The 12,781-nt window shown below is 45.0% G+C and overlaps 1 protein-coding gene across 3 annotated transcripts in view; it reads right to left on the reverse strand.

Annotated features, from left to right (window-relative positions):
• Positions 1-406: 406 nt before the first annotated feature.
• phldb1b (pleckstrin homology-like domain, family B, member 1b) overlaps positions 407-12,781 on the reverse strand; it is a 58,733-nt gene continuing 46,358 nt past the window's right edge. For 2 of the 3 annotated variants that reach the window (XM_061217159.1, XM_061217158.1), the window contains 11 exons: positions 11,432-11,548; positions 10,903-11,005; positions 9,925-9,975; positions 8,756-9,038; positions 8,473-8,563; positions 7,775-7,921; positions 6,442-6,661; positions 5,485-5,570; positions 4,779-4,808; positions 3,720-3,758; positions 407-3,233 (listed from right to left, as the gene is read on the reverse strand). In XM_061217159.1, the coding sequence (XP_061073143.1) occupies positions 3,093-3,233; positions 3,720-3,758; positions 4,779-4,808; positions 5,485-5,570; positions 6,442-6,661; positions 7,775-7,921; positions 8,473-8,563; positions 8,756-9,038; positions 9,925-9,975; positions 10,903-11,005; positions 11,432-11,548 (1,308 nt within the window). In that variant the 3' untranslated portion in view covers positions 407-3,092. Of the gene's footprint in view, positions 3,234-3,719; positions 3,759-4,778; positions 4,809-5,484; positions 5,571-6,441; positions 6,662-7,774; positions 7,922-8,472; positions 8,564-8,755; positions 9,039-9,924; positions 9,976-10,902; positions 11,006-11,431; positions 11,549-12,288; positions 12,427-12,781 lie in introns of all 3 variants that reach the window. The other variant, XM_061217157.1, reaches the window with a different exon arrangement.

Below are 12,781 nucleotides of genomic sequence, written 5' to 3' on the forward strand. Positions count from 1 at the left end.
GGTGATGTAATTGTTGCTGTTGCAGTTTGGTGTGTAGTTTACAGGTTCTAGATATTATTTTTGAAAAACATTGAGTAGTGCCTTAGGGATAGATCTTGGAAATGATGTGGTCCCTTCAGAAGCATTCAATGAATTGGGGAAATTACCTGAAATTCTATAAATAACTGAAACAAATCACAATATACATTTTTCAATGTATCAATTGCATTTCACTTAATTTCCTCAACTGATATGGAGATGTCCACAACCCTGGTATGCAGACACACATACAGCTGTTCAAATAATACATATGTCCTGTACATAAGGGCTCACATCACGCATCTGGAAAACTGTCACAAACTTTCACTGACCCTGGCTACTGTCCTCACTGAACACTACACAAAAAAACACCAAAAAGACACCTTGGTAAAGATTTCCTTTTTAATTGGCGTGATGAGCCCCACATAGTCCACAGATGTAAGGGTGTGAGGCAAAGAAGTACCATTCATGTAACATGGTCCAGAGTGTGTGTGCATAAGTGTGTGTGTGTGTGTGTATGTGCGAGTGTGTGCATACATGTATGTGTGTGAGTATGCGTGTGTGTACGTACGTGTGAGTATGTGCATATGCGTGTGTGTGTGTGTTGTGTGTGTACATGTGTGAGTGTGTGTGTCTATGTGTGTACATGTGAGTATGTGTGTCCGTATGAGTATGTGAGTATGTATGTGTGTGTGTCTGTATGTGTGAGAGTGTGAGTGTGTGTGTGTGTATCTGTACATGTGAGAGTGTATGTATGTGTGTGTGTCTGTATGTGTGAGAGTGTGAGTGAATGGTGTAGCGGGACTATGATAGCAGGGAGAGACAGAGAGGGGTTGAGAGAGAATGAAACCGAGGAACAGAGAGGAAACGGTGGGCAAAAAAAGACATTAGACATTGCCTAATGCAACAATAGCACATGACTACAACAAAGTGAAGGTACATTTGTGCACGTATTATTTTCCAACCAGATGAATGCACGTATAGAAAAGAGACAGTGGTGCATTCCTGATTCTCAAAATAGTTCTGCAGCCTGTAGTGTCATAGCATGTATGGTTTATAGTTAAATACTTTTGTATAAAGTGAGAAGAGTTATATGAACTAAATGAACTTGAATGAGCATGTGAGGTGTACATGTCAGAACACAAAAATCAGAGGGACGTTTTCATTGGTTGCTTTTCATTGGTCGCTCTGGTGACCAAAGTCACTCAAAACCAAACCTATGTTGATATGTTTGCATCGTTTCTTCTGGAGATCGATCATTGATCCTTTTATTCACATTAGCTACAATACTGAACTGTTACAATAATGTCAAACACAGTCTACTGATCCCCAAGGGTCTACATGCACCAGCTGGACACCAGACACATGACTAAAACCACTGGTAGGTCGGTCAGTGCTACGGACATGATGTTACGGTCTGTCAGCACACAGGTCCTGGTCATTATGAACACCTAGATACTGTAGATCTGGTCGTTTGAGTTCCTTTCCAGTGTTCCGTGGATCTTCCCTTGGACACGGTTACCTTACAGACGGATCACTGCACAGCAAACACTAGGATAGACTGGTTTGCTTTTAATTCGATACCCGGGCTTTAATAAAAATCAGAGATTCCTGTCCGAGTGTCCCACTATTACACTGTAATTAAACAGTAGCCGTAAGACTGTTAACTTTCCCGGACCTTGTGCAAATCTCCCTTCAATAATATTGAAATTACAAAAAAGAAATATATATATATATATATACATATACATATACATACACACACACCAGCAAGCACATGCGCATGTGCACAGGCATGCGCATACACGCACATAGACACACACATACACACGCACATGCACATACACGCACATACACACGCACATGCACAGGCACGCGCATACACGCACATAGACACGCGCACATGCACAGGCACACGTATACACACATACACGCACATACACTCGCACATACACACATACACGCTCACAGATGATATATAGGATAGTTTTCCCACAAGCTTTAAAGTCAAATACCTGGAATAATAAATACATATGAAGGCACATATTAGTTTCAAGAGAGAATGAATTGCATCATTATAGTTAGTTATGTTGTGTCTTTAGTAGCTCTTGTCGTAGGCTGGCAGTGATGGAATGGCTGCTCTGTGTTGGGGATAAAGGTATAGATGTCACAACGTGGCACACGGATCATACGTGTTTGAAGCGCACATGCGTGCAGGCATGCAGGTGTGCATGTACACATGCCTGTGTGTGTGTGTGTGTGTGTGTGTGTGTGTGTGTATTTTGCACCTTTGAATTAATTTGTTGGCAACATCCTCAGAAAAACACAGTGTGGATCCGATTCAGCGGGTTCCAACGGAGACCTTTCTTAAATTAAAAAAAGAACCATAAAGGGGAAACAGGCCCCCTCTTGCGCTGCTGGCACAGAAGATCTTTGGTGGAAATTGTCCTGGATTTGTCTACACAGATATGTTTATGTTGGTTGGCGTTCCAGTAAAAACTCACGTTTGTATTTATTGGAAAATAAATCTTTGCTGATGTGACAATTCCAATGGATACCGACCCAGACCTCACAACAGATTCCCCGCCTGTGAATTGCATGTCAAAGTGGGCGTCTGAAAAAGCACTTCAGATTGGCTGGCCTCCAGTGGCCTGTAGCTGAAGTTTAAATAATGCAGTGTCATTACACTTCAAAAGCATTAAAGTCAGCCGTACACAAAAATGGGTCCTTTCATCATGGAACTGTTAAAAAAAGAAATTAAAAAAAACAATCTCTCCATTGGCAATAAAAGCAAGGCTGTGTTTTAAGCTGCAAAGTCGAGAATTTTGGTATCATTTTGTTTCTGTCCTTCCAGAACTCCCTTTTTCATCCATGCTGAATCATGTAGAAAACGTGGCAAAGAAAAAGTCTATAATGAAAGTATAGGTTAAAAAAAAAAATCTAATAAAAGTAACTAATTAAAGGCTTTTCCCAGAAGTGGGAGTTTAGGTCCTAGTAATGAAGCGATGGTGTCAGGTAACTCCCTGCTGGAACTGTCCGTTACCGAGATTTTCAAAATGGCGCCCATGTCTGCTTTAGTTCATGAACTGCGTGTAGCCCTCAGCTCCTGTTACTATGACGTCCATCCATATCCTCATGGCCTCGGGCGACGGAGCCACCATGTAGTACAGCCGGTCGTGCGTCTTCACACAGAACGTCAGAGAAGGGTTGGGACTCTGAAATGGAAAGGACAAAGCAGAGTGTCAAAGCTGAACTTAGTCTTCCCCCGGAGCCTATTCCAGTCAGCTTCTGTCTGCGGCCCACGAAAGCTCTTCTACAGTAAATAGTATTTGAATATTACGGATACAGACTCTGCTTGAACTTATGCACTGAAACACTTGAGCAGAAGAGCTTGAAGGGTGCTGTTGATTCCGCTGTGACGTGGACGGAATAGAGCGTGCATGCTGATGTTATCTGCACACTGCACACAGTTACTGAGTGTGTGTGTGTGTGTGTGTGAGTGTGTGTGAGAAGAACAGACTGCACACAGTTACTGAGTGAGGAGACTGTGTGTGTGTGTGTGTGTGTGTGTGTGTGTGTGTGTGTGTGTGTGTGTGTGTGTGTGTGTGTATGTGTGTGTGTGTGTGTGTGTGTGTGTGTGTGTGTTTATGTGTGTGTGTGTGAGAAGAACAGACTGCACACAGTTAGTAAAGGAGACACACCTCTCTACGGAACTGAGGAGGTAGAAGATCAGAGATGTGCTAGGGGGAAATGGATCAGAGTGAAAAACACACACTCACACAGACACAGACACAGACACACACACTCACACAGACACAGACACACACACTCACACTTGCCTGCTATACTGACGCTTCTCTGTAATAAGAATGAGAATAACTATATATACTACTGTACTGTACTGTACTGTAATTATGACGGATGTTGGAAAAAAAACATTAAAACAAAAAGAATTTCATTAACTGTTCTGAATATCGTGAACAGGCAAAAACAACATGAAGTCCATATTTGTTGTGACCACCCTCCGCTTTTAAAATTGCATCAATTCTCTTAGGTACAATATGTTGTTCCAAACATATTTCAAGAACTTGCCACAGTTGTTCTGCAAATTCCAGACTCGATCAGGTTTTTTAATCTGTAAAGTGGTATATTACCAAATATTATACTTTATTTTTTAAAAAGCAAAAATTGCACTGTAACATTAAATATTTTGGAAAATTAGTTTGACTCGCTGATCCCGAAAACAAACAAAAACATATATACATTTAAAAAAATGTAGGGTGCCTAAGCCTTTTGCACAGTACTGCATATATTTCATTGACAGGTTTAAATTTAACTAATGGGAAAATTATAAATTTTTTAAAACAGCCCTAACATATTTTGCAACAAAATGTGTTAAAGCCATATTGTAATATCCTGCCTGTTAATGGGTCTCAAATGGGAAAAGGCTTACTCGGTACCTCCTAAAACTAAATTTATAAAATTAGAAAACAACAGGGAAATAAATTTGGGATGAGACACAAAAGACCTTATTAAATGAATGAAGTTGTATGGCAGGAGCATGCACTTGTAAATGCATTTGTCTGCACTGTTGAAGGCTACACTGTTGTTTCCTCACCCATTAAAGTTTGGCAGTTAGAGAAGGAGACTAGGAAATTATGAGTATGGAGGGACATGCAGGGGAGGGAAGTCAGGGACACACACACACACACACACACACACACATGCAAACACACACATACACACACACAAATACATACATTGGCCAAACTGAGGTTGAAAAATCCTTTCTGTGAAGCAGCCAGCCGGAGTAAAAGTAGAGAGAAGAGGTGAAAAAGGAAAAATGGAAAAAAAGAGAATGACATGGGATACTTTTGCAACTGAGAATAAAGTTAAAAAAAAATGACACAAACATATTTTAAATGTAGACACACAACTTAAAAACACAACATAAAAATATATTAAATAAAGAAGGCCTTTGTTATGCAAAGTGAATGATATATGTATGAAAATGCATGAGTGCTGAATGAATGTTTCACTTTAAAAAAATCAGATGTTCAGAGGTAAGAGGTAAAAATCCATCAGCCTCTTAGATGAAAACACACGCACAAACACACGCACACACGCGCACACAAACACAAACACGCACGCACGCACGCACGCACGCACGCACGCACGCACGCACGCACGCACGCACACACGCACACACGCACACACGCACACACGCACACACACACACACACACACACACACACACACACTCTCTCTCACACACACACTCACTCTCTCACACACACACACTCACTCTCTCACACACACACTCACTCACTCTCTCTCGCACACAGACACACAGAGGCCCTTTGAGTAAAGCAGAAGGCATCACTCAGCACTGTGCGCTTCATTCTCAGGGGAGGACAGGAGGAACAGGAGGTCCTGTGTGGTGGAGGGCAGAGGGGTGCAGCGTACCTTAGTGGCACTGCGCAGGTGGTCGTAATACACCTCCTCGATAGCCTGGAAGTAGATCACTCCCTTCAGCTTGGTCTCATGCTTGTCTGGAGAGAGGGCAGAATAGAGAGGGCAGAATATTTTGTTTTCATTCAGAAGCACGTCTAATCCACAACACAGACCCAGAGTAATTATTATTTTCAAAAAAATACATTTAAAAACTGCTTTAAGGCACTTCCAGACTTGGCGTGGCGCTACCCTACGAAAGAAGGCTTTTTAATGTAGGCCTCCTCCCGTAATTATAATTTTTTGAAAATCATTAAAGAAATTATTTTAATTATGCAGGCGCTTAATAGAAGTCTGCGCGCAGAACTAGCGGTTGAATAAAACCCATATTCCGAGCTTCCCGTCTTTCTAAACCCCCAACTCCGAGATAAGACCATTTGATGTCGATAAAACGCCATCCACTGTATGTTTCTCCTCTCCACATCAAAAAAGGGCACGGCAGAGGTGGAGCGCGACTTATTAAAGGATCTGTGTAATCCTCGCTATCTTTTGTTTCCGCATGCCGTTTCATTACTGCCGAAAAAGCCAGTAACTGTTGTGTCTCCGCCGCTATGATATGTCAAGTGCGCCAGGAATGGCTCCTCTCGCGAAGCGTACGCTGCAGCGATAGCATTGCAGCGTATTTCATCACCATCGTCAGATATCATACCCAATGAAGAGGAGGAGGCCCGTACACTACAGGCAAACAGAATGCGGGGCTTTAAACTCTCACAATCCTATAACCGTACTGGGTTTGGGGGGGAAGACAGTTTTGAAGTCGGGTCTTGGTAGAGCTGCAGCGCATCATTCAAAACCCCGAGACCTCGAGCTCCTTCCGAAGGCAGTGCTGGAGTCGGTGCTCCAGCAGTACCAGAGGGTTGCATCAGCCACGAGAGAAGAAGAAGAAGAAGAAGAAGAGTCAGGGAGCCTTACCCACGTAGTAGGAGAAGGTCCTCCGGAGGCGGTCGAAGACAAACCAGCGCTTCTTCCAGGACTTGATCTTGCCGCCCATCTTGACCAGGTAGCCCTTGCACATCTTCTCGGTGAGGATGACCTGGTAGCAGGTGTCCACGTTGTGCCCGGAGGACTCGATGTGGCAGCGCAGGTCGAACTCCTCCTTGCGGATGGGCAGGTACCGTGTCATGGGACGAGCCTGTTTGAAAAATAAAACACACAACAGATCGTGTGATGTATTTTATAAAATGTGTCGATGGATACAGGGTGCAGAGCGGTGTGAAAAATCCACAAGAGCTCTGTGTACACATCGCTGTTCACTCAGCTTTTATTTTGTTATTTTTTTGTGAACAAGCTTTATAGCTAGTTATTTTTCACATAATGTACAACTGGGCTGATGTAAATTGTATGGGCATGGCTGTGATAGGTGGAACGGAGATGGGCATGGCTGTGATTGGTGTATCCAAGGTGAGCATGGCCGTGATTGGTGTATCCGAGATGGGCATGGCTGTGATTGGTGTATGCAAGGTGAGAATGGCTGCGAATGGTGTATCCAAGGTGGGCATGGCTGCGATTGGTGTATCTGAGGAGGGCTTGGCTGTGATTGGTGTATCCGAGGTGGGCATGGCTGCGTTTGGTGTATCTGAGGAGGGCTTGGCTGTGATTGGTGTATCTGAGGAGGGCTTGGCTGTGATTGGTGTATCTGAGGAGGGCTTGGCTGTGACTGGCGTATCTGAGGAGGGCTTGGCTGTGATTGGTGTATCTGAGGAGGGCTTGGCTGTGATTGGTGTATCTGAGGAGGGCAAGGCTGTGATTGGTGTATCTGAGATGAATGTGGCTGGGACAGAAGTAATTGAGATGGGCAGGACAGTGATTAGTGTAACTGAAATGGGCATGGCTGTGATTTGTGTATCTGAGATGCGCATGGCTGTGATTAGTGTAACTGAAATGGGCTTGGCTGTGATTGGTGTATCTGAGGAGGGCATGGCTGTGATTGGTGTATCTGAGATGGGCATGGCTGTGATTAGTGTAACTGAAATGGGCATGGCTGTGATTGGTGTATCTGAGGAGGGCATGGCTGTGATTGGTGTATCTGAGGAGGGCATGGCTGTGATTAGTGTAACTGAAATGGGCATGGCTGTGATTGGTGTATCTGAGGAGGGCATGGCTGTGATTAGTGTAACTGAAATGGGCATGGCTGTGATTGGTGTATCTGAGGAGGGCATGGCTGTGATTAGTGTAACTGAAATGGGCATGGCTGTGATTGGTATATCTGAGATGGGCAGGACGGTGGCTCAGACAGGCTCCTGACCTGTGAGAAGTTCTTGGCCCTCATCTTCACCTCCTTCTCCACCAGCTGCTGCCTGTGCACCGTCTCGTCCTGCAGCCGTTTCTCCGCCTCCTCGCGCCTCCTCCGCTCCTCCTCCAGCATCTGCCTCCGCGCCTGCGTCTCCTTCTCCTGGACCAATCACAGAAATCTGCCGTTACCTCAGAGACCCCTCCCACTGAAGCCCTGGGCCTCCACACTGTCATTGCTCAGATGGCTCTGTGATGCCTGGGCATGCAGGCTATGAAGGTTAGCGCTAGCTTAATGTTCCCCAGGACTCACAGCAGTGATCCTTACTCCTGGTCCTGGATAGCCATAGGGCGTGCTGGTTTTAGTTTTCAGCATAATATTAGATAATATAATAATAATCATTTCAGAGCCAAGAAACCAGGTGAGGCGAGTTAGCTGTGTAATTAACTGCTTTAATTGATAAATTAATTGCCAAGGAACAGCAAAAGCCAGAACCTTGCGGTTCTCCAGGACCAGGAGTGAGGACCACAAGTTCAGGGTCCAAGTTCTTATCTATGTTGCCACTTCTCACACTTGGAACTGCACTTCCCGCTAGGGCTTTCAGCGCACTTCAACCCGCTTATGCTCTTTGCGTTGTCCGTCTCTCTGGATAAGAGCACCTGCAAAATGCCTGTAACGTTAGGTACTGTGATGATGAAGCTACCGAAACTCACTCGTGTCTCGATCAGCTTGGCCTTCTCCAGCTGGGCCTCTCTCAGCATCTTCTCCATCTCCTCGATCTGCAGGGCCTCCATTCCGCTAGCACTGCAGAGACGGGCGCGCGTTTATTTACACAATTAGCGCGCTGAGCCATTTTAAAGCAAACAAAACAAAAACCGGGAAACCGCTCCCGCCGGTAAACACGGCGGAGGAAATGACTTCCCCGCGCTCGTTTAATAAAGAGGGGAAAAACCAATTTCCTCAGCTCATTAGTGCGCTTTCGTAACCGCCGCTGACCTGGACATGTTGTCGGGGGAACAGGCGGAGTTGCCGGTGGAGACGCTGGTGTCCATGCTGTCGGAGCTCTCCAGGCTGAGGGTGTCGTAGGCCCGCTCCCCGGCCGGAGGGGGCTGGTGGTGCAGGATGGAGTGGTGCACCATGGGAGGCCCGGCGGGGGGGAACGTGGCGTTCAGCTGCGTCTGCGAGCCCCGCAGCGCCTCCCACTGGCACTGGGCCTCCACTGCGGCCTTCTGCTTCAGCTCCGCCAGCCTCCTCCTCTGCTCCTCGATCACCTGCTGGCCTGGAGGAGAGAGGGCGCTGTGATGTCACACCTACACCACCGGGCTCAAGAGCCCTCCCACGCCAGCAAACGTCCTGTCCGATGACCCCTCACCCGCTGACCCCAGGTGCATTTCAAGCCAAATGCCCTCCATCACAAGCCCCTCCACCTTCCCAGCTGCAGTTCCTGTTCCTCTTAAGGCCCTCACACAGTACTCCAAACCACCATCTTTCCCCAGCATTAAAGTTATGCAGCCATGTGCAGGTTAATGCCTACCGAATCAAAATGTAGGCATTCTCTCTCTGTCTCTCTCTGTCTCTTTCACACACCCACACACTCTCTCTCATACACAGACACAAGCAGATGAAAAAAATAACATTTCTCTTCCGGTTAATATGAACACACGGGCCCATATCTGCAGAGTCAACTGTGAAAAGGCAATAAAAACAAAGGCACAACAGCAAGCATCCACAAATGCATGCTAAACAGCTTCAGATGTGTACACGGCATAATGATCACAATGAACGGTTACTCTACTGCACTGCAATAAGTTACAGTAGTCTGCATAGTCATGCCTCACACATACATAGTAATCCATGTATGTACATGTGAAAAAAGCAAAAATGCATGAGTTACCATCACCAAAGCTTCTCAACAGCAACATCCAAAGCACTACAACGCAGATGGTAACCAATCAAAAGCATAATTTGACTGAATGTACAATTCCCTCTGATGTCACATGGGTCAGATAAAGATGGACAGACATCTCAGAGAAAAGCAAAAGAAAGAAAGAGAATGCATGCAATGAATTCTCCTCTGCGTCAGAAATTATTCGGTTATCTGGTTAAAAACGGACAGAATACGAAGCAGTGGTGAAACCAAACCCGTTCCAGACTATAGTTTCTACCTGTGACACTGTCGCTGGTGGAGGAGGATTCAGGCGTGGAAGGCATGGGTTCTGTGAGAGCACAGAGTGACAGACAGACAGACAGTGTGACAGTGTGACAGACAGAACAACAAGGTGATTACAGTAGAGGTTGTGAGGACAGAACTGACAGGAAACACATGGAACAGGTGGGAACATAACAGGTTGTCTGTAGCTCAGAGAGGGAGTATAGGATTCAAGTGCATTTCTATGTCCTGCTAAAATGGTTCTTTAGGGTTACTCTTTGGAGAGGACGTACAAACAAAACAATCAGTTAGATGGCGTGTGTTTGGTGTGTCTGACTTAACGCTTCCCCAAGGATTCAATTCCAGTCGGAGAGGCAGTGGGTTGTGTATCATTCTGCGTAACTCAGAGACAGAGTTATGAATCATCAGTGAGTTCTATATCAGAGAGTTGGAAATGAGTGAGTGCTCCTCAGGCACTGAGCTGTGAATCAGTGCCTGTTACTCAGATAGAGAGTTGTGAATTAGTGAGTGTTATGCAGACAGTGAGTTTTGAATCAGTGAGTGTTATGCAGATAGAGTTTTGAATCAGTGAGTGTTACACAGACAGTGAGTTTTGAATCAGTGAGTGTTACGCAGACAGAGTTGTGAATCAGTGAGTGTTACACAGACAGTGAGTTTTGAATCAGTGAGTGTTACGCAGACAGAGTTGTGAATCAGTGAGTGTTACACAGACAGTGAGTTGTGAATCAGTGAGTGTTACGCAGACAGAGAGTTGTGAATCAGTGAGTGTTACGCAGACAGAGTTGTGAATCAGTGAGTGTTACACAGACAGTGAGTTGTGAATCAGTGAGTGTTATGCAGATAGAGAGTTGTGAATCAGTGAGTGTTACACAGATAGTGAGTTGTGAATCAGTAAGTGTTACTCAGACAGTGAGTTGTGAATCGGTGAGTGTTACACAGACAGTGAGTTGTGAATCAGTGAGTTGGTCCTTGCCTTTCTGCTGCAGTGCCAGCTGTCTCTTGGTCTCGATGTCCTGCAGAGTGGAGACCAGGTTGCGGGGCAGACTGCCAGTGTGGCTGGGTGTGGTCATGGGGCTCTGTACATGTAGTGGCAGGGTAAATGTAGACATTTCTAGCTGGTTAGGTATAAAATGATAAGTAATAACAAGAACCATCTGCAATAACGACACAATGGCAGAATTGAGTATGTTTATGAACCTAAGTAACAGTTGAAAACGTACATTAAATTAACTGTTTTGATTGCCTGGTTAGTCTGCTGTGTTCAACTATTTCAAACACAATTCCCTACAAGACACAATTTAGGCTCTTTATTACATGCCTCAGCAATATATTAATGCTAACTGCATTATGAAACCATAATGCTGACAATCCGGAGATATTTCTCTTCTGACATTTCTCTATACAAAGAGAAATAATAAAAAATAAATAGATTTTTACAAATAAAAGCACTGAATTCATGTTATATAAGGAGCGTGGTGATTCACTGTGGTCAGCATGCAGACCTTGGTAGGTGTGCTGCGGCTCATCGTAGCAGCGCTGTACTGGGCTGAAGATCCCACACTGGCTTTGGGGTGCAGTGGAGAAGACCCGCCATCGCTGTCCATTTTGGAGCGGTAAACCTAGAGTGATCAGAATAACAGGTCACAAGTTAAATCAAACACACTTTCAATACCCGACTCATTTTTTACCCGGTGAAAAGAGCACTTTGCCTTCATTGCAGAAAGGTCCAACAGACAAGCTACTGTTGAAGACATTCCCACCACTGTTTCAGCCCACTAGCACCTTTAAGTTCCTATGTCTACACCTTCCTATATTGTGAAAAATATCATTGCATTAGTTCTGGCAATGTTGTAAAAAAAGAAGAAAAGCTCTTCAGCATGAGAACCACATTGCGTCAGCTCTGAAGCCCTGTATTGCTCTTACACGGTTTTCCCCCCACAGAAAATTCCATCTGTAGAACTCATTTCATTTCAAATTATCGAACGATTGCCGACGTCAGGCAAAACAAATCTGATCCATGGCACATCCAAGCCTGTGCTCCGAATGGGGCTTCTGATTGTTTATCGACAGGGTGAGCCTGTGGCCATTTTGTTTTTCCATTGCGAGTGAGGCCGAATGGGCTTCGGAGTGGTAAAACAAAAAGATCATATGAGAGTACAATGAACATGTGAGCAATGGGGGGGAAAAAAGAACTAAGCCCAGGTCTCACTGACAATGTAGAAACTTTAAGACACCTGTACTTGAAGTGAGCAATTCTCAGTCATACCCAGGCATGGAAAAAGCTTTGTAACGAGTGAGAGAGAAAGAGAATAAGAAAGAGTGAAGCAGAGAGAGGTAGAGAGTTGCCTGTGTGCATTACCTGCCCAGGCCTGCGTGTGGAGAAAGACTTAGCAGGGAGAGGGGGGGGACAGGGCTGACTGGGTTCCCCAGCAGCCATTATCTCCTGGTACCAGCGCTCTAAATCAAGAGGGGGGATGTGAGGCCTACTCCTCTGAGACTGGCAGCCAAGGGAACATCAGAGAGTTCAGGAGGCGTGGAGCAAAGAGAGAGAAGGAGAGAGAGGAAGGGAGGCATAAGGAGACAGGGAGAGGTGGATACAGAAAAATAATGAGGAAAGAGCCAAAATGGAGAACAGGAGAGAGAAAAACGAGAATGTTAAAATGGAGAAATAAAAAGTCTAGCCACATGAAAAATGGCAGTGGATGAAATTTTCACATGAGAAATATGGTTCCTTGTCAACACATATCAGAGACATAAGATGCCATATGATGATCATTTTTTGACATTCATTTCCACCTTCAGTGCAGCAAGCTGGATATACGTATAGTGTACCCCCGTTTCTGTAACCTCAG

This window comes from Conger conger, chromosome 13 (genome assembly GCF_963514075.1).
Source record: "Conger conger chromosome 13, fConCon1.1, whole genome shotgun sequence".
NCBI classification, from domain to species: domain Eukaryota; kingdom Metazoa; phylum Chordata; class Actinopteri; order Anguilliformes; family Congridae; genus Conger; species Conger conger.